Source organism: Schistocerca gregaria, chromosome 1 (genome assembly GCF_023897955.1).
Source record: "Schistocerca gregaria isolate iqSchGreg1 chromosome 1, iqSchGreg1.2, whole genome shotgun sequence".
NCBI lineage: Eukaryota > Metazoa > Arthropoda > Insecta > Orthoptera > Acrididae > Schistocerca > Schistocerca gregaria.
In genome coordinates, this window is record NC_064920.1 from 291,389,777 (window position 1) to 291,412,385 (window position 22,609).

The 22,609-nt window shown below is 42.4% G+C and overlaps 1 protein-coding gene across 4 annotated transcripts in view; it reads right to left on the reverse strand.

Moving 5' to 3' along the window:
- Nucleotides 1–6,255: 6,255 nt before the first annotated feature.
- Nucleotides 6,256–22,609, reverse strand: part of LOC126341510 (estradiol 17-beta-dehydrogenase 2-like) — a 172,401-nt gene continuing 156,047 nt past the window's right edge. For all 4 annotated transcript variants that reach the window (XM_050001779.1, XM_050001778.1, XM_050001781.1 and 1 more), the window contains one exon: nucleotides 6,256–6,538. In XM_050001779.1, coding sequence (XP_049857736.1) covers nucleotides 6,416–6,538 — 123 coding nt within the window. In that variant the 3' untranslated portion in view covers nucleotides 6,256–6,415. The remainder of the gene's footprint in view (nucleotides 6,539–22,609) is intronic.

The following is a 22,609-nucleotide window of genomic DNA, read 5'->3' on the forward strand; positions in this document are numbered from 1 at the left end:
CAGCCGATATATTTTACCCTAGAGGACGCCATCATCATTTAATCATACTGTAAAGCTGCATGCCTTCGGGAAAAATCACAGCCGTAGTTTCCCCTTGCTTTCAGCTGTTCGCAGTACCAGCACAGCAAGGCCGTTTTGGTTATTGTTACAAGGCCAGATCAGTCAATCATCCAGACAGTTGCCCTTCCAACTACTGAAAAGGCTGCTGCCTCTCTTCAGGAACCACACGTTTGTCTGGCCTCTCAACAGATACCCCTCCGTTGTGGTTGTCCTACGGTACGGCTATCTGTTTCGCTGAGGCACGCAAGCCTCCCCACCAACGGCAAGGTCCATGGTTCATGGGGTGAGGTGTAACAGCATGAGTTCTCAGAAATGATAAATTCACAAAGGTACATCTATCACTCTGGAACAACCGAAATAAAATGTTCAAATGTACCTACGTTCTCTATTTTAATTTAAAAACCTGCCTGTTACCAACTGTTGGTCTAAAATTGTGAGCCATATGTTTGTGACTATTACAGCTCCATCTATCACAAAGCGGAAAAAGTGGTCTAACTAAAACGTTCATATTTCTTTACGTGCTACACGAATATGTTATAAAAATGGGGGGTTCCTATTTTTTAAAAAAACGCAATTGACATCCGTTTTACCTATGGCAGCGTCATCTAACGGGCCAAACATAGCGCCATCTGGTTTCCCTTTTCAACCTAGACAAGTTTCGTTCTTTATAGTTTTTTCGTTTGATTCTTTTTTCGGGAGATATTTGGCCCGGTCACGATCAATGGACCACCCTGTATACTTCCAGATATTCTAATTTCATTAACAGCTGCATCGCTCATGTAGGCTGACTACAATTTTTTTTCCTATCGGCGTGTTATCACTTATTTCCTTCGATATTAACTCGCCTGCCAACCATAGTGAAACATCTGCTGGTGTGGTACTGGTTTCTCAAATATTTGTTCCTGCTCGTTGTAGTTGGAGATGTGAACAAGTTAAGCAGTCGCTTTACATTCCTTAGAAATCTAGCACCTACTTCCTGAATTTTGCTCGCATGAACTATACTCATGATTCAAAATTCAGGGCCATACAGAGTTAGTACAGCGGCTATGATTTCAAAACTGCTTACTTTTCTGGTGATGCCGCTGTCTCTTACAAAATCTTAAATGTTTGTCTAGTGATCTTGTACAAGGTGTTTGTTTTGTACAACAGTTTTAGATATTACTTTATATTTTCCTCTGAATGCTAATTTTTCGATTGTTGCACAGAAGTATGTAGTTTATATGATACATGTTACAAGCGTTTGATGTACACTTTCTTGTCTTCAGTTTTCGTGCGATACTATCTGTTCATTGAGAAATGTCTTATTATTATTCTGCTAATCTTTACCTGTTTACTTCGTTTCCTTTTTTGTTGGGGAAGATCAATTTGGATTCCGGAGAAATGTAGGAACACGCAAGGAAATACTGACCCTACGAGTAATCTTAGAAAACTGGTTCAGGAACGGCAAACCTATATTTGTAGCATTTGTAGACCTAGAGAAAGCTTTTGACAGTTTTGTATGAAATACTCTCTTTTAAATTCTGAAGATAATAGAGGTAAAATACAAGGAGCAAAACGTCATTAATAATCTGTACAGAAACCAGATTGCAGTTATAAGAGTCGCGGGGCATGAAAGGGCAGCAGTGGTTGAGAAGGGCGTGAGAGAAGGTTGTAGCCTATCCCAGATGTTATGCAATCTCTACTTTGAACAAGCGGTAAAGCAAACCGAAGCATAATTTAGAGTCGCGATTGAAGTTTAGGGTGAAGAAATCAGAACTCTGAGTTTTGCCTATGACATTGTAATTCTGTTAGGGACAGCAAAAGTCTTGGAAGAGCAGTTGAACGGAGCGGACAGCGTTTTGGAAGGAGGATATAAAATGATCCTCAACAAGAGCAAAATGAGGGCAACGTTCAAAATGTTCAAAGGTGTGTGAAATCTTATGGGCCTTAACTGCTAAGGTCATCAGGCCCTAAGCTTACACACTACTTAACCTAAATTATCCTAAGGACAAACACACACAACCATGGCCGAGGGAGGACTCGAACCTCCACCGGGACCAGCCGCAAGGACAATGGAATGTAGTCGAATTGAATCAGTTGATGCCAAGGAACGCAGAACAGGAAAGAGACACTTAAAGTTGTAGATGAGTGTGCTATTTGGGAAGCAAAATAACTGATGGTGGCCGAGATAGAGAGGATATAAAATATAGACTGGCAATCGCAAGAAAGACATATCTGAAGAAGAGAAATTTGTTAACATCGAATATAGATTTATGTGTTAGGAAGTATTTCCTGAAAATATTTATATGAAGTGTAGCTATGTATGGATGTGAAACGTGGACGATAAACAGTTTAGATAAAAAAGAATAGAAGCTTTCGTAATAAGGTGCTACAGAAGAATGCTGAAGACTAGAGTGGTAGATAGCGTAAGTAACCAGGAAGTACACAATTGAATTGGAGAGGCAAAAAATTGTGGCACAGCTTGACCAAAACAAGGGATCGGTTAACAGAACACATTCTGAGACATCAAAGGATGATCAGTTGAGTATAGGAGGGTAGAAATCCTAAAGGGAGATTAAGAGATGAACACAATAAGCAGATTGAAAAAAAATGTAAGTTGCAATAAGTACCCGGAGATGAAGAAGGTAACACCGGATAGAGTAGCATGGAGAGATGCAACAAACCAGCCTTTGGACCGAAGGTAACAACAACAACAACAACAACAACAACTATCTCTTTGGGTCAAAGAAGACTGAAATTTACTCTGTAACGGTTCCTCTGTAATTGTTCCACTGTAATGGTGGAATGCGTGGCACCCTCCAACGTCACACTCGTGTTCGGTGACGTTTCAGACGGCGAGGTGTCGATACATACAAATAATGGGCCAGAGTTCAGAATTTCTTGTGAAATGTGAGGTGGGATAATGGTGTCACATTGGCACTAAATTTCAACACAGTTCTGCCCAACGACTCTGTGTGCGTGTCACATCTACATCTACAGCTACATGATTACTCCGCAATTCACATGTAAGTGCTTGGCAGAGGGTTCATCGAACCACAATCATACTATCTCTCTACCATTCCACTCCCGAACAGCGCGCGAGAAAAACGAACACCTAAACCTTTCTGTTCGAGCTGTGATTTCTTTTATCTTATTTTGATGATCATTCCTACTTATGTAGGTTGGGCTCAACAAAATATTTTCGCATTCGGAAGAGAAAGTTGGTGACTGAAATTTAGTAAAAAGATCTCTGCTTTAATGACTTCCATCCCAACTCGCGTATCATATCTGCCACACTCTCTCCTCTATTACGTGATAATACAAAACGAGCTGCACTTTTTTACACACTTTCGATGTCCTCCGTCAATCCCACCTGGTAAGGATCCCACACCGCGCAAGAATATTCTAACAGAGGACGAACGAGTGTAGTGTAAGCTGTCTCTTTAGCAAACTTGTTGCATCTTCTAAGTGTCCTGCCAATGAAACGCAACTTTTGGCTCGCTTTCCCCACAATATTATCTATGTGGTCTTTCCAACTGAAGTTGTTCGTAATTTTAACACCCAGGTACTTAGTAGAATTGACAGCCTTGAGAATTGTACTACAGAGTAATCGAATTCCAACGGATTTCTTTTGGAACTGATGTGGATCTCCTCACACTTTTCGTTATTCAGCGTCAACTGCCACCTGCCACACCATACAGCAATCTTTTCTAAATAGCTTTGCAACTGATACTGGTCTTCGGATGACCTTACTAGACGGTAAATTACAGCATCATCTACAAACAACCTAAGAGAACTGCTCAGATTGTCACCCAGGTCATTTATATAGATCAGGAACAGCAGAGGTCCCAGGACGCTTCCCTGGGGAACACCTGATATCACTTCAATTTTACTCGATGATTTGTCGTCTATTACTACGAACTGCGACCTTCCTGACAGGAAATCACGAATCCAGTCGCACAACTGAGACGATACCCCATACCTCCGCAGCTTGATTAGAAGTCGCTTGTGAGGAACGGTGTCAAAAGCTTTCCGGAAATCTAAAATTACGGAATCAACTTGAGATTCCCTGTCGATAGCGGCCATTTCTTCATGCGAATAAAGAGCTAGCACAAGAACGATGTTTTCTGAAACCATGCTGATTACGTATCAATAGATCGTTTCCTTCGTGGTGATTCTTAATGTATGAATACGGTATAGGCCCCAAAACCTTACTGCAAACCGACGTCAGTGATATAGGTTTGTAGTTCGATGGATTACTCTTACTATCCTTCTTAAACACTGGTGCGACCTGCGCAATTTTCCAATCTGTAGGTACAGATCTATCGGTGAGCGATCGGTTGTATATGATTGCTAAGTAGGGAGCTGTTATATCAGCGTAATCTGAAAGGAACCTAATCGGTATACAATCTGGAACTGAAGACTTGCCCGTATCAAGCGATTTGAGTTGCTTCGCAACCCCTAAGTTATCTGCTTCTGAGAAACTCATGATGGGAAGATCGCCACACCCCTCTTACATTTCCTTTGCGATGAAGGTCAGAACCGCAACGCCTAGCATTGAAATAACGCACGTGTCTCATGCGTGGCCGAGGGAAATATTTCGAACACATCACCGCTCCGAATCGACACGAAAGGGCACCAGGAAGGGGTCAATGAAATTAGCCCTTCCGTAGGAGCGTTTGCTTTGGGCAGATACCGCCCTCTAAAATGACAGTTTTCTGTGCGATGTATAAAAGAATGACGTTCCTGAAAAATTTTGCAACTGTTGTCTGCCCCGGAAGATTCAAACGTTTTCTAAGTCCATTGCAGATCAGCGACCCATTTGAAAATTATCTCATTCATTTGAAGTGTTGCCTGATGGCAGCTTTTGATTTGGTATACATGGCGGAGCCACTAGGGACCTTTCAAAACCGTTCGACAAATTTTGAACGTGATCCAAAGCAGAAAACTGTGTTTCTGCTTTTACATCCCTCTTTTTCCTGTCCTCCTGTGGCGTTTGTATGTAGGGAAAGCGTCGGAAAAATTTTCACACGACTCACTTGACTACAAACGACAGCTTCTCCAATGCACTGCGATTTTATACCTCGTGCGCGCGATACTACCGTCATGTCACATGTGCGTACCGCTATCCCACGACTTGTGTCACCTCGCTGAACAAAACGATGTCAGAGGAGAAGTTGCCTTGACGAATAACGGAATGGGTGTCCCAAAATGAAGAAAGGAGCAGCACTACCAGTCAAACGAATTCCGCGAAGCTCAGACATTAGGTACAAGAAGAAATACTAAAGAATGAAACTTCCTGGCAGATTAAAACTGTGTGCCCGACCGAGACTCGAACTCGGGACCTTTGCCTTTCGCGGGCAAGTGCTCACCATCTGAGCTACCGAAGCACGACTCTCGCCCGCTACTCACAACTTTACTTCTGTCAGTACCTCGTCTCCTCCTTTCCAAACCCAGGCCGTGGCTAAGCCATGTCTCCGCAATATCCTTTCTTTCAGGAGTGCTAGTTCTGCAAGGTTCGCAGGAGAGCTTCTGTAAAGTTTGGAAGGGAGGAGACGAGGAACTGGCAGAAGTAAAGCTGTGAGTACCGGGCGAGAGACGTGCTTCGGTAGCTCGGTGATGGTAGAGCACTTGCCCGCGAAAGGCAAAGGTCCCGAGTTCGAGTCTCGGTCGGGCACACAGTTTTAATCTGCCAGGAAGTTTCATTTCAGCGCACACTCCGCTGCAGAGTGAAAATCTCATTCTGGATACTAAAGAATATTTGTGGACAGACAGGCAAAAATATAGAATGAAATTCGAATTTGGTGTGCATTCTTACGTTGCCGGAAAATGCGAATTCATTGTAAAACCAAGGAAAAATATATATTCACATTTTTATATTATTGTCAGCCACTTAAATGCGTGTGCTGCCAAGCTGAATGTACGATGGTTTCCACATATCTCTTTCTTTGCTACTTTAGGAACTGACTAGGGATAAAACACATACGAAATTCGATAGTAAATTCAAACATTGACAGCGCTGAATTATTAAATGATATTTCGTAAGTGCGTTATGACCAAAGACTCTCGGAAGAGCACTTTCTGTTTTCTACTTGCATTCGACTTCCGTTTACGAAGACACCTCTTCATTACTTGTCTTATTGGTCGACGCTACACGGATCTTAGTAGTAGTGAAACAATTGTTTGAGGAGCTGTATCAGTAAATAAAAGGCATCATTATTTTTAAAAACTTTATTGTAAAGTCAATACAAATAATTCACTCAGAAAGTAAAAAGCACCCCTGATACCTCTGTGTGTACAAAGGCTCCTTGCGTCATCGCACTCTCCTCGTCCACCTCAAAAAGTTCTTCCTTCCGAGGCTATGTCGGCAACTTCATTATCGCCATATTATGTTCATTATCGTCCAGAATATTCCGGTAGTAAACTCCATCAGCCAGTCTGGTTGGTTGGCTTGTATATCAAATATAATAGTTTCTATGAAACCAACCACGCGTGTTCTCTGAAAACAAAGAAAACAACTGTATGCTGTAATTAGGAAGTCGAAGTCAATTGTCAACACATAAAAGCAGAGGTCAATAACATGGAAACGTTAGTTCAATACCAAGTTTTTCCATTAAAAATGGATTAAATCATGTCCATGTGGTACAACTATAGCAGATGCGATACCCAATTGAACTATTAAGTTCTGGAAAAAGGGTTATTAACGCGCAAAACTTTAGATGAATTTTACTGCCCTTTACAGTACGAGTCGGTGACCAGAATTTTTTAATGTTTTAATTTTTATAATGAGAGAATGGTGAACGGTGTGGTCAGTTGTTTGCTGAGAAGTTTAATGATGCCAAATTGCCATCAAAGAGTGCCATGCAACGCTTAGTCCAAAAATGGTATCATACAGGATCTCTTTTAAACAAGTCAGAAAACAGTCCGAAACGTGGCTGCATACCAGGAAATATGGCTGCAGTTTATCAGAAAATGCTTCAGAGTCCTACCAAATCAACCCGACGCTTGTCGCAAGAGACCAGCATATATCACGTCGATCATGCATTCGATGTGCAGTCTGGTCGCGGCCCTAGCTGGCCACCCAGGTCATCTGATCTGTCAGTGTACGATTACCTTGTGTGGGAAGCCCTGAAGTCTAATGTGTATCGCAACGGCTCTCATAGTCTTCAGGAATTGATGCAGAACACTTCGGATGAAACTGTAGTAAGTCCAGCAGTGCAGCTTCGTTGCGTTCCTTCGTTTCTGAAGGAACTTACTGACCAGGGCCCAGAAGCGCAAAGAGATGAATGGTGATCACTTTCAGCATCTGCTGTAGTCAGGTTAGAGCTGCATTTCCTTTCCTCTACTGTGTTTCTTTGTACTCTGGAACTCTGTTCTTGGACCCACATTTATTGGTCCCATCCTATACCTGCAAAATGAGGACCTGTGGTCTGGGTGTAGCGTCTTCCACTAGTAATCAATACATTATGAGTTCCAGGTTATAACATAGCCACTGCTTAAATTTTGAATGAAAGTAATGGCGGCCAAAGAATTCTGACACAAGAAGTCGCCCTCGCTCTGCCGAAGGCCTTGTCGAAGAGGGCGGAGGAATGGAGAAAATGTTCAGGGAATTCTGTTGCCCTTGGGATGGGAAACAGCTCCCAGAAGGTGGAAAAATCTGTATTGATCAACAACATGAGGATACAGAAAACAATGGAAACCACTGCGTTAAAAACAGATGTTATCCACAGGACATGTGGTTGTTACTGACAAAGTGTCACGATGATCTCTCCATTGGCAAAGGATTCCAGGCTAGTCTAACATTCGGATCTCCGGGAGGGGACTTCCAATGTCGAGGTGGCCAAGAGAAAAACATTAAATAACTAACGCTCTCTGAGTCGTGGTGTGGAATGACATGAGTTCGGACGCGATATGGAAGTTAGAAAATCTGAAAAGGGGAATGCTAAGTCTCAACCTAGATATTGTGAGGGTCAGTGACGTGAAGTGGAAAGAAGACGAAGTTTTCTGGTCAGATGAGTGTAGGAAAGTATCAGAAAATTGTCGTTTCAGTAAACGGCGTAACAGGAGTAGGATTTCGTTATGATGAGTTCAGTTACAAGGCTTTCTCATCAGAGTCGACAAGGAAACCAACACTGACAACAACAGTTCAGGTATATATGCCGACGACGCAAGCAGAAGATCAAAAGGTAGAGATAGTATATGACGATATTGAACGGGTAATACATCCTGTAAAGGGAGATGAAAATCTAATAGTAATTTAGGATTGCAGTTCGGTTGTAGGGGAAAGGAGTCAAAGGAAGAGTTACGGAAAAATACCGGATTGGTACTAAGAATGAGAGATGAGGAACACTAGTTGAGTTCTGCAACAAATTTCGGCTAGTAACTGCGGATAGTCTCTTAAGAATCACAAGAGGAGGTGGTATGCTTAAAAACACAGACAGATAAAGGACGCTTTCAGTTAGATTATATCACAGTCAGGCAGAAATCTTGAAATCATATGTTGGATTGTAAGGCTTACGCAGGAGCAGATATAGACTCAGATCACAAATTAGTAATATTGAGTAGTAGGCTGAAGTTTAAGAGTATGGTACAGAAAAATCAGTATAAAAGGAAGTGTGATGCTGACGTATTGAGGAAGGATGAGACGCTAAGGACGGTATTGCGATAAGAACATCGAAGGAAGCTGTTTAGTTGAAGAGATGTGGACTGCTCTAAAGAGGCCAATCACAGGTGTTGAACAGTCAGACATAGGTACAAGGAAGGTAGGCTCAAGAAAACCTTGGATAACTTAAGAAATACTTGAACTGATCGACGAAAGGAGGAGGTACAGGGAAAGACTAAAGTGCAGTAATCCAGTTAAGAATGATATAAACAGAAATCGAAGGGCAGCCAAGGCGAAAGAGATGAAGGAAAATGGGAAGAAATCTAAAAAGAATTGATCTTCCTAAGGACACTCAGCATGTAAAAGCGGTAATGGTGATAACACTAAGTGGGTAATGGGAATTACACTGAAGAAACCCGAGTCAATAAGTAAGACGTAAGAGATCCAGTATTAGAGACAGAATTCGCAATAGTTCTGGAAGACGTGAGTTCAAATAAATCAGGAAGGGTAGATAGCATTCCATTGGAATTTCTAAAGCGTTTGGGAGAAATGGCATGCAAACAACTATTCAAGTTGGTGTCTAGAATCTATGAAACTGGCGAAGTACCATTAGACCTTCGTAGAAATGTCATCCACATAATTCCGAAGATGGCAAGGACAGATGGGTGTGAAAACTACTGCACAGTGAGCTTAACATCTCATGGGTCCAAGCTGCTGACAAGAATAATATAAAAAACAAAGTAGGAAAGAAAACTGAGGATCTGTTAAATGTCGATCAGTTTGGCTACAGGAAAGGTAAAGGCACCAGAGAGGCAGTACTGACGTTGCGGTTGATAATGGAAGCAAGACTGAAGAAAAACGATGTACTCTCATAGGATTTGTCGATCTAGAAAAAGAGTTCGACAGTGTGATCTGGTACATGACGTTCGAAACTGCGAGGAAAATGGAGATAAGCTACAGGGAAAGACGGGTGAAGTTGAAACTTCAGTGCTTCATATAATATAAAAAAATTAACACACATACTCGAAACGACGTGCGGTTTTATTTAAAAAAGTGCACAAAATGTCCAATAGAAGGCTCTTCATGTGATACAAAAGCAATATTTAGCTTAACAAGAGATTTTTAGCAAATACGATGTTCTTCATAACAACTACCCAATATGTCGGCCTTTATTCACCAACAACACGTGTAGTGAACGACGCCGTACAACATATCAGTAGGTATGGTGAAAACTGCCGACGGACGTTGTCTTTTAACAGCCATAATGAGTTAGGATGATTGCGGTAGTCTTACGACTTCAGGCAACCCCACAACCAATAATCACACAGATGATGCTTTGGAACTTGGAAGACCAACCATGATGGACGTGATGACTCAGCAGGCAATCCTCACCAAACGATGTGTGCAGGAGATCTACCACACGTGTAGTAATAAGGAGCTGAGCGCCGTACTGCATAAACGTTGTAGCTTTCAGCAGGCGTTTATCAGCCAACCTAGGGATAATCTGACTCCTTCTTTCTCAACAGCTCATTTTATACACGATTCTCATGCGACGTCACTGACGTGCTGCTCCCCAGTGCCATCTGTTGGCGAAAGTTTCACTCGTTTTCGATTTCGATAAAACCCTGTGTCATTTCAGGCATGTGTGTCAATTTTTACCTCTCTACCAACATTATTCTGTGCATTAGTGCGTTTTTAAATGTTAACGGAATTTTAGGCCACGTTGTACATATGTACAGTATCTAAGAGGGAACAGTACGATTGGAAGACCATGAGTGAAGACCTAGGATTAAAAAGAGTGTAAGACAGGGATGCAGTCTTTTGCCCCTACTGCTCAATCTATACATCTAAGAAGCAATGACGGGTAAAAAAGCAAGGTTCAAGAGTAGGATTAAAACTCAGATTGATAGGATATCAACGATAAGATTCACTGTTGACATTACTATCCTCGGTAAAAATGAGGAAGAACTACGACAACTGTTCAATGGAATTGTCGGTCTATTGCATACAGAATATGGACTGCGGGTAAACCGAAGAATGGTGGAACTAATAAGAAGTAGCAGAAATGAGAACAGGGAGAAACCTAGCATCATAATTGGGGATCACGTGGTACGCGAAGTTAAGGAACTGTCCTACTTTGAAAGTAAAATAACACATCACGGACAAAGCAAGGAGGACATGTAAAACAGAGCCGGGCAGGCACGTTTGGAACACAGCGTTCTACGAGAATTAATCATGAACAGTAGAAAAACTGGAACAGAATCGAAACACTTGAATTGTTATGTGATAAAAAATGTCGAAAATCATATAGACAAGATACGAGATGAGGAGGTGCTCCGCAGAATCGGCGAAGAAAGTAACATACGGAAAACACTGCCAAGAAGAAGGGACAGGAATAGAAAACTGTTAAGACACCAGAGAATGTCCCCATAGAGGGGACTGCAGAGGGTAGAAACTGCAGCGGAATACAGAGATGGGAATACATTCAGAAAATAGCTGAGGACATAGTGAGCAAGTGCTACTCTGTGATGAAGAGGCCAACGCAGGAGACGCCACATCAGACCAGTCATAATACTGATCGCTTAAGAAACTGCAAACTTACAACATCGTACGACGTATAACACTAGTTAACAAATTTAAACTTTCTTCTGCATCTGGTTTGTAAATGGGTGAATTAACGAAATTTTGAGGTGCTGAATACACTGGTAAAACCAGTTTTTCTCTATGAAGTCACATTTTCTAGATACACAGCAGAATAAAAAATGGTAATAGCGAAAATTGACACAATTAAGTCAAACAAAAATACACTTTCGGAACGTTTGAAATTAATACTATTTTGTATGTATATATGGGCACGATACCAATAAAAGGACCAAATTAGTTTAGAAGATATTTTCACCTTTAATCATCTTTGGTTTTTGAAAAATGCAAAGACGGAGCTGTTCTTTTGTTTGCCGTTTCATCACTCTCCCTAACAAGACCCCAGCAGTAGTCACTCATCACGGAAGGGTTCCAATAGCCTTGGGAACGGTGTTCCATGGGAAGAATGTCTTGGTGAAAGCGTTCACCATGCTCATCGCTTACGGCTCCCAAATTTTCTAGGAAGAAATCAAGGTGAGAATGTAAAAAGTGAATTTTAAGCGACATTCTACACCCCATGTCCTTATAGTTGTCCAACAGATCATTCACAATATTAACATATGTTTTGTCATTTCTGTTACCCAAATAGTCCTCACAGTTGTTTTGAAAGAATACCAAGCAACTACTTGGTTACCTGTGTGTTTGGTATCAAAGATTGGATCTTTCAGCAATTTTCTTATTTGTGGTCCAACAAATATACCCTCTTTCAGCTTTGCCTCACTTAATTTTGGAAACTTTTATTTTAAGTGATTTAAGGCCTCACCTTCCTTATCGAGAGCTTTTACAAAGTTCTTAATAAAGCCCAACTTGGTACGAAGGCGAAGCAAAATTATTTTATCGAGCTCAATCAATGGGGTATTGTTCACATTTACATTTCCAGGAACATATGACTTCCTAATAGACCATTCATTGACTCTATAGTGGTTCTTGGTGTCGAAGCTGTCCCAAAGGCACAAAAAGCAGCAGTATTTCGTGAATCCAGCCTATAAACCTTTAAGGAGTGCAACAACCCTTCGAATCACAGCAGTTCCTTTTGATTAAAGAGATGAGACGAAGTGTCACGATGTTGAGGGCAGTACTCTTCTATATGTTCAATACTTTCTGATTCACTTGACATGGTGACTGGTTCCGTGGCTTTCAAGTTACAGACAGGAACAGGCAGCCCTTCATCACGGGGTACAGGCAAATGCACTGAAGATGCGTTTGGGTACTTTATTTTATGTCTAGTTTTGCTTGAATGTCCCGAAATATTTGTGAGACAGAAGTAACAGTCTGAATAATGGTCATTAGGCTCACACCGCGCCATCGGAACGAATGACATGGCTCGGCGTTTCCCTTCCAGCCACTCGGTTAAGGTTGCAGTACAGGTTATGCAGGCAATATGAGGTGCAAAATTTTTATCTTGATCACCAACAGGACAATCAAAATACAATTTATTTGCCTTCTTAACCCAATCAGTAATTGGTTTTCTTTGGGCTTTTGGGGTGAATTTCCCACACACATAACAAAAGTTGTCGGGGTGGTCTAGACAGCAACGAGATTTACTAATTGCCATGTTTCTTAGTGTAAGTTTTAAACACAAAGCGTTTGCACTATCTTTCACAGGAAACACTCACTGAGAATCTCTTTCACACCACTGGATGGCCACATCAACCATTTACTGACGATCTGTAGATATTCTAGCTCTCCTCTTCAAATCATAAACAAATAACCAAATATCGAGACAGCAAAAAGAGAAATACTGAATACGAAAAATAAAAAAAACCTTCAATAACTCAAAAATGGTACGTGCTAGAACATTTTGAAAGGTATATTAGGATTATACACACCAAAACACATACTAGTTGATGTATCATATCCCAGATGCAAAATGGCTGTTGTTATAATTGAAGGAGATCTGAAGTCACAAATAGCGAAATCTTTGGAAACTAGGTTTTCTTCAAACTTCTTTAAAGAATTGGGGGCTGTGGTGGAGGTGGGGGTTGTGGTTGCTAGTGCAAACTGAACAGTGAATATTCCCAAAAATTTTAGAATGAAACTGATGGAAATCTTTTTCTCGTAATTTTAAATGTAATATTATATACAGGAGCTTTTATTACAGGAATATGTGACGTACTTTCGACGTAAGGACTGACATATGAGACATGGCCCTCGTGAGGCCTGAAAATCATTTCACGGGAAGGAAAATACCTCAATAGTTTCAACGGCTCCTGTTTGCTTTTGTTCAATAAGGTGCACAGCGGAAGAGATGAAGATAGATAGATAAATGAATTTGCAGTACTGGCAGAGGGAGAAGAAAATAAGTACGTATGGCATTTAACTCTGACATCGCTAACCGTAATAGCAGACAGGCTTTAAAATTTTTAGAAAGGTTCCTACAACACCAATCTGAAATTACGATAGAACAGCAGTGAATGCAAGCGAATACGGCGCTTACAAATGGACAGTAATACTTTCTGATAAAGAAACGCTTAGCGGAAAGAAGATAAAAAAAATTCTTCACTACCAGCTGCTGCATCACAAATATAGAAGGACAACATTGTTACACGATGTTTTAAAGGGTATAAAAGTAGCAATAGTCAGTATTCCTGCTGGAAGAGGTAGCTTATGGTGAGAAGGACTTCTTTTCCACCGTTGCCGAAACATTCGTCGCGAGACGCGGTTCAGTTATATAGAGGCCAAAATATAACAAAACTCATTAAACTGATCTGTGATATATTTTCGCTTCTTTTTTCTCATCACTGTACTAAACCATCTGCTACACCGCGTTCCATTCTTGAATTTTGTTACATATGTCTTAAGCAGCATTTAAATCAATACAATGTGGAGGACGTTAATCTGATTTCATGCTCTAGGTACCATGCCCACTTAATATGTAAATGTTATCACAAGCCGTCACTCGCGGCCATTTATGAATATTTAAAATTCGGATGAAGGTTCCTCAAAGTGTTATCTAGACAACGAAATGACAGAGTAATTAGTCTGGCAAGATCTGTATAATGATGAAGCCAATGACGAGTGTTTGACACGGATTCCTAACTTCTCAAACGGTGACGCCACTATAGAGAGGTTATGCATGGATTATGTAGGCCCTCTTCCGGGCTCTCAAGTTGAGGATAGTTCGTTCTAGTTGTTGTGCATGCCTTCACCTGCTTTAAAGGATTATTTCCGACCCATTATACGACTGCGCACAGGGCTATTAACTATGTACAGTACTTGTTTGGTACCTTCGATCAGTATTTACTCTGTGATAATGCCGCAGCATTCAGATCGAGGCCGTTTCAGGGTTTCTGTTTCGAAATGAGATTGTATATACCACTACAACGCCTTACCACCCTAACCCTTCATTTGTGGAGCGTGTCAACTGCAATTCTCGCTCCACCCTCAAGATCATTCCAAGTCAGGTGAGTCTGCTCACCTCATTGGTACGGTTTTGCCTTCAAAATTGCGGTACACGAACCCCACAGTCTCCCGCTAAGCCCAACTTGCAACGAGCAAATTTGTGGTCAAACAAAATTTGTGGTCAAATAACCAGCTGTTATCTGAGAAATCTGATGCAAAAGCAGATGCGATACGAACGGAAACGAGTTAGAATTAATCTGAGGTATAGTCTTGAGAGAAGCCTACAAGTATAATAAGGGAGACGTCCCACTAACTCACAACTGGGTGACGTGCCCTGAGTCCAGAGCTGCCAGGGGGTCTTTAAAGTAAGGTATTGTGGAAGTTGCTTCCCGTGTTTACGGGTCCAGTACACATCCTCCGGCTGGTCAGAAAACGAGAGAGTAGAATTTGCCGTGCTCCCTTGTCACAAGTTAAACCTTACACTTGCATTAACGGTGTAATAGAACCTAATAAGTAATATGTATTAATTCAAGCCCATAAAAGAAAAGGGGGAATTGTTTTGATACCCTATTGTTAAAATATGGTGCCCAGACAAAATGGTATAGTTATGGACATATACACTACTGGCGATTAAAATTGCTACAACACAAATATGACGTGCTATAGACGTGAAATTTAAACGACAGGGTGAAGATGCTGTGAGATGCAAATGATAGGCTTTTCAGAGCATTCACACAATGTTGGCGCCGGTTGCGACACCTACAACGTGCTCACATGAGGAAAGTTTCCAACCGATTTCTCATATACAAACAGCAGCTGACCGGCGTTGCCTGATGAAACGTTGTTGTGATGCCTCGTGTAAGGAGGAGAAATGCGTACCATCACGTTTCCGACTTTGATAAAGGTCGGATTGTAGCCTATTGCGATTGCGGTTTATCGTATCGCGACATTGCTGTTCGTGTTGGTCGAGATCCAATGACTGTTAGCAGAATATGGAATCGGTGAGTTCAGGAGGGTAATACGGAACGCCGTGCTGGATTCCAACGGCCCCCTATAAGTAGCAGTCGAGATGACACGCATCTTATCCGCATGCTGTAACGGATCGTGCAGCCACGTCTAGATCCCTGAGTCAACAGATGGGGACGTTTACAAGACAACAACCAACTGCACGAACAGTTCGACGACGTATACGGTAGCATGGACTATCAGCTCAGAGTCCCTGGCTGCGGTTACCCTTGCCGCTGCATCACAGACAGGAGCGCCTGCAATGGTGTACTCAGCGACGGACCTGGGTGCAAGAATGGCAAAACGTCATTTTTTCGGATGAATCCAGGTTCTGTTTACAGCAACATGATGGTCTCATCCGTTTTTGGCGACATCGCGGTAAATGCACATTGGAAGCGTGTATATGTCATTGTCATACTGGCGTATCACCCGGCGTGATGGTATGGGGTGTCATTGGTTACACGTCTCGGTCACTTCTTGTTCGCACTGACTGCACTTCGAACATTGGACGTTACATTTAAGATGTGTTACGACCCGTGACTCTACCCTTCATTCGATCCCTGCGAATCCCCACATTTCAGCAGGATAATGCACGACTGCATGTTGCAGGTCCTGTACGGGCCTTTCTGGATACAGAAAATGTACTGCTACCCTTGCCTGCACATTCTACAGATCTCTCACCAATTGTAAACGTCTGGTTAATGGTGGCCGAGCAACTGGCTTTTCACAATACATCAGTCACTACTCTTGATGAACTGTGGTATCGTGTTGAAGCTGCATGGGCTGCTGTTCCCCCACATCATCCAAGCTCTGTTTGAGTGAATGCCCAGGCGTATCAAGGCGTTATTAGGTCCAGAGGTGGTTGTTCCAGGTACTGATTTCTCAGGATCTATGCACCCAATCTGCGTGAAAATGTAATCTCATGTCAGTTCTAGTATAATATATTTGTCCAATGTATACCCGTTTATCATCTGCATTTCTTCTTGTTGTAGCAATTTTAATGGCCAGTAGTGTATGAGTCTCAGTATGTATATTCAATTTTATGTTTTTAAGGAAGGAATGGTAGATCTTCATTACCTCTTACCTAACTCTTGATTGGAAACAAGGGTATGCTAAAAGAAAAAGAGGATCTTCAGTAATTTGATTTAGCTTTAGTTCTCCGTGAAGTGGCGGCAGTAATACACTGAGGTGACATGTCGTGGGGTACCTCCTAATATCGTGGCGGACCTCATTTTTCCAGGCGTAGTACAGCAACTCGACATGGCATGGACTCAAAAAGTCGTTGGGAGTCCCCTGCAGAAATACTGAGCCATGCTGCCTGTGTAACAGACCGTAATACGGAAGTGCTGTCGTTGCAAGATTTTGTGCACGAACGGACCTCTCGATTATGTCTCATAAATGGTCAGACCACACGCTTGAATGGTCCAGAATGCTCTTCAATCGCGAACAACTGTGGCCCAGTGTCTTGGGGCATTTTTAACCATGAAAATTCTATCGTCGTTTGGGAACATGAAGTTCATGAATGGCTGCAAATGGTCTCCAAGTAGTCGAACGTAACCATTTCCAGTCAATGATCAGCTGGAGCAGAGAACCCAGTCTGTTCCATATAAACACAGTCCACACCATTAAGAGGCCACCACCAACTTGCACAGTGCCTTGTTGACAACGTGGGACCGTGGCTTCGTGATGCCTGTGCCACTCTTCAGCCCTACTATCAACTGCTACTAACAGAAACCGGCACTCATCTGACCACACCACACGGTTTGCCAATCGTCTAGGGGCCAACTGATACGCGCAGGAACCCATGAGAGGCGCTGCAGACGATGTCGCGATGTATGCAAAGGCGCTGGCGTCGATCGTCTGCTGTTATAGCCCTTCAACGCCAAAATTTCACCGCACTGCCCTGACGTTCTACATTGATTTATGCGGTTATTTCACGCAGTGTTGCTTGTCTGTTAGTACTGACAGCTCTATGGGATCGCCGCTCTGGGCTGCGAAGACCATTGGCCACTGAGAGGTAATGCCTCAAATTTGGTATTATCGGCACACTCTTGTCACTAAGGATCTCAGAATGTCCCATGCGTCTAGTTCCAACTGCTATTCTGCGGACGGAGGCTGTTAATTTCCGTTGTGCGGCCAATCACGACGGACACGTTTTCACTTGAATCAAGTGAGCACAAATTACAGTTCCGCCAATACACTGTCCTTTCATACCTTGTGTACGCGATACTACCGCAGTCTGTTTTTGTGCACATCGCTATCTTTTGATTTTTGTCACCCATGCGTAGGCCTGCATAGCTGAATGGTAACGTGTTTGCCTCCCCTGCTGCGGGGCCAGGTTCGATTTACGGCCCGCGTTGATGATTTTTGCCGCTCGTGGACTGGGTGTTGTGCAGTCCTCATCATCGTTTCCTTCTCACCGGCACGCGAGTCACCCAATGTGGCCTCTCCTGAAATAAGACTTGCAACTCGGCGGCAAAACTTCCCCTGACGGGCCCTCACGGCCATCAGTGCCACTCGATCACTCCATTTCATCGCCTCACCGTATTTCCTTTGTGAGTTCCCTAACCAGGAAGCTGCTACCCAATGAAAATGTTTTGGGGGCGAGAAGAACTTCCGTGATGAACACGGTACAATTCCGCGGCTGTCAGTTTCGCAACTTCGAAAGCAGTAGCGGTCTCGAAAAATTCAAATGGCTCTGAGCACTATGGGACTAAACATCTTAGGTCATCAGTCCCCTAGAACTTAGATCTACTTAAACCTAACTAACCTAAGGACATAACACACATCCATGCCCGAGGCATGATTCGAACCTGCGACCGTAGCAGACCCGCGGTTCCGGACTCCGGCGCCAAGAACCGCACGGCCACCACGGCCGGCTAGCAGAGGTCTCGGTCAGGGCCACCTTTGGGTCATGGAACAGGAAGCCACAGTCGTTCGGAACGGCTCTTTATGCCGATGTGATACGGTCAGTATTGCATAAGGTGCCGCCCGTGATCCCTGCTGGCAGAGAGGAACGGCCACGCCTCCGCTGACACATGGAAGTCTTACCAGGAGTGGCGGGGCACTTTGCGCGGCTGGAGGCAACAATCGGCAGTCCGGGAGGAAACAGGAGAACGCTACTTTGTTTCGCTTTTAAATAACGTGTTCGTAATTTCATAAATTAAATTTCCACTTTTGTCGAAGTCCATGTTTCATTACCATAAAATGCTGTACTCAAAACATATATTCCCAGAAATTTCTTCCTCAAATGAAGGCAGTAGAATTCTTTTGACCAGGAATGCCTTTATTTCCTGTGCTAGTCTGCTTTTTATGTCTTCGTTTCTCCGTAGATCATAGGTTACTTTGCCTCCTAGGTTGCAGAATTCCAACTTTGATGTTAAGTTTCCCATTGTTCTCATTTCTACTTCTTCTCATTACTTTATCCTTTCTTCGATATCCACTCAGTCCATATTCTGTACTCACAAGACAGTTCATTCTATTCAACTCAGGGTAGCAATGCCATCAGCAAGTCTTATCAGTGATATCATTTCACCTAGAATTTTAATCCCACTCTTGACTCTTTCGTGTATTTCCGTCATTGCTTCTTCGATGCATAAATTGAACAGTACGGGAGAAAGACTACATCCCTATCTTACACCCTTTCTCATCCTACCACTTCGTTCATTGTCTTCCAGCCTTACTATTCGCACTTGTTTCTTGTACATATTGTGTAATACCAGTCTTTCCCTATAGCTTAACCCTATTCTTCTCAAAACTCCCAACATTTTGCACCATTTAACAGTGTCTACCGATTTTTCCAGGTCCCCGTATGTCGATTTTTCTTCATTCTTGCTTCCATTATCTACCGCAACAGCAGTACTGCCTCTCTGATGACTTTACCTATTCTAAAGACTAACTGAATGTTATCGAACAGATCCTCAGTTTTCTTTTCCAGTCTTCTGTATATTATTCCAGCCAGCAAATTGGATGCGTGAACTGTTCAGCTGATTGTGCAATAATTCTTGCCCTTCTCAGCTCTTGCTATCTTTGGAATAATGTGGATGACGTTTTCTGAAAGTCTGATGGTATATCGCCAGTCTCATACATACTACACACCAAAGCGAGTAGTTGTTTGTTGCAATTTCTCCCAATGATTTTGAAAATTCAGATGGAATGTTATCTATCCCATCTGTGTTATTTGATTTAAATAATATAAAGCTTTTTTAAATTCTGATTCTAATGCAGGTTTCCCTATTTCTTCCCTGTCTATTCCTGTTTCTTCTTCTATAACGTCATCAGACAAGTTCCCCTAATTCTCTATTATTCCAGTCTAGAAATGCGCGCGAAAAAAACGAACACCTATATTTTTCCGTGCGAGCTCTAATTTCCCTTATTTTATTTTTATGATCTTTTCTTCTTATGTAGGTCGGAGTCAACAAAATATTTCCGCATTCGGAGGAGAAAGTTTGTGATTGAAATTTTGTGAGTAGATTCCGCCTCAATGAAACACGCCTTTCTTTAAAAGATGTCCGCCCCAAATTCTGTATCATGTCAGTGACACACTCTCAGCACGAAACGTGCTGCTCTTCTTTGAATTTTCACGACGTACTCGGTTAATCCTATCTGTTAAGCCCTTAATGCCAAGTGCCACAAATCCGCATCATACCAATGCTGTACTAAAAACTGTAAGGTTAAATTTTTTTGAATACTAGTGTCAATAGAAGCTGATTCTTCCTGAAGCTACCAACGATTCTGACAAGTGCTTCATTCTCCTCAGTATTTCGAGTACATCTAACGCACCGTGATTCTTGTCAATAGCTGTCAGCATTTCGTGTGAGTAAAGAGCTAGTTGTGTTTAACAAGAACGATGTTTTCTAAATCCGTGTTGACTATATGTTAATAGACGGTTGTCTACGACGTAATTCATAATGTATGAACACAATATATGGTCCAAAATTCTGCTGCATATCGACATTACTGATAAGGGGCTGTAATTTAGTGGACTAATACTACTACCTTTCTTGAATACTGGCGTGGCCCGTGTAACTTTCCAGTCTTTGGGTACGGATCTTTCGTCTAGTGAATGGTTGTACGAGAATATGATTGTTAAGTTCGGAGCTATTGCGTCAGCATACTCTGAAAGGAATCTAACTAGTATGCAGTCTGGTCCGGAAGACTTTCATTTGTTAAATGATTTAAGTTTCTTCACTGCTCCGAGGATATCTGCTTCTGCGTTGCCGGCCCGTGTGGCCGAGCGGTTCTAGGCGCTTCGGTCTGGAATCGTGCGACCGTTACGGTTGCAAGTTCGAATCCTGCCTCGGGCATGGATGTGTGTGATGTCCTTAGGTTAGTTAGGTTTAAGTAGTTCTATGTTCTAGGGGACTGATGACCTCAGATGTTAAGTCCCATGGTGCTCAGAGCTATTTGAACCATTTGAGCTTCTACGTTACTCATGTTGGCAGCTGTTCTCGATTCCAGTTATGGACTATTTACTTTTTTGTGAAGGAATTTGGGTAGCCTGTGTTTAGTAACTCTGCTTTGCCAGTACTATCGTTTATAGTATTTCCACTGCTGTCGCCCACAGAAGGGATTAATTATGTCTTGCCGCTAGCACACTTCACATACGATCAGAATATCTTTGGATTTTCTGCCAGGTATGGAGACAAAGTTTCGTTGTGGAAACTATACAAGCATCTCGCGTTGAAGACCGCCCAAAATTTCGAGTTTCTGTGAAAAATCACCAATCTTGGAGATTTTGCGTTCGTTTAAATGTGTCATTTTTGTACTTCCTTCTTTCGTCGATCAGCTGAAGTATTTCTTTTCTTAATCAGAGTTCCTTTGCAGTCGCATTACTTGTACCTATGTTTCTCTTTCCAACTTCTGCCACTGCCCTTTTTAGAGGTACCCATTCCTCTTCAGCTGCGCGGGATTAGCCGTGCGGTCGAGGCGCTGCAGTCATGGACTGTGCGGCTGGTCCCGGCGGAGGTTCGAGTCCTCCCTCGGGCATGGGTGTGTGTGTTTGTCCTTAGGATAATTTAGGTTAAGTAATGTGTAAACTTAGGGACTGATGACCTTAGCAGTTAAGTCCCATAAGATTTCACACACATTTGAACATTCCTCTTCAACTGAACTGTCTGCTAACCTAATCATTACCGCATTAAACTTCAAGCTATTTCTTGCTTACTTAGTACTTCCGTAGTCAATGTCTTGGCCCAGTGGTTTTTCCTGGCTTGTCTCTTAAACTATCGTTTACTCCTCCCCATCACTAAATTGTGATCTGAGTCTATATCTGTTCCTGGGTACGCCTTACAATCTATTGTCTGATTTCGAATATCTGCCGGACTGTGATGTAATCTGATTGAAATCTTCCCGAATCTCCCGGCTTTTCCCAAGTATACCTCCTCCTCTTGTGGTTCTTGAACAGAGGATTCGCTATTACTAGCTGAAATTTGTTGCAGAACTCAATTAGTCTCTCTGTTCTCCCGTTCACAGTACCAAACCACATTCTCCCGTAATCCCTTTTTCTACTCCTTTCCCTACAACCGCATTCCAATCCCCCATGACCACTAGACTGAATTCACCCTTTATGTACTGAATTACTCTTTCAGTTTCGTTGTACACTTTCTGTACCTCTTCATTTTCCACTTGCGACATCGGCATATATGCCTGTACTATTGTTGTCGATGTTGGCTCGGTGTCTATTCTGATGACAACAACCCTATCACTAACTGTTCACAGGAATCCACATCCTGCTCTGTCTTCCTGCTCAAAGCGAATCCTACTCCAGTTATACCATTTCTTGGTGCCATTTGTTTTGCCAAAATCTCCATGTTCTGTCTGTCCTAATTGGCCCCCACTATACGTTGATTGAGCCTTAGCATCTCTATTTTCATATTTACTAGCTTCCCTATTACGTTCAAACTTTTGACTATCCACTCCACTATGTGTAGAACGTTACCCGTTTATTAGTCGTTCAGTCATTTTTTCTTGGGCACATCT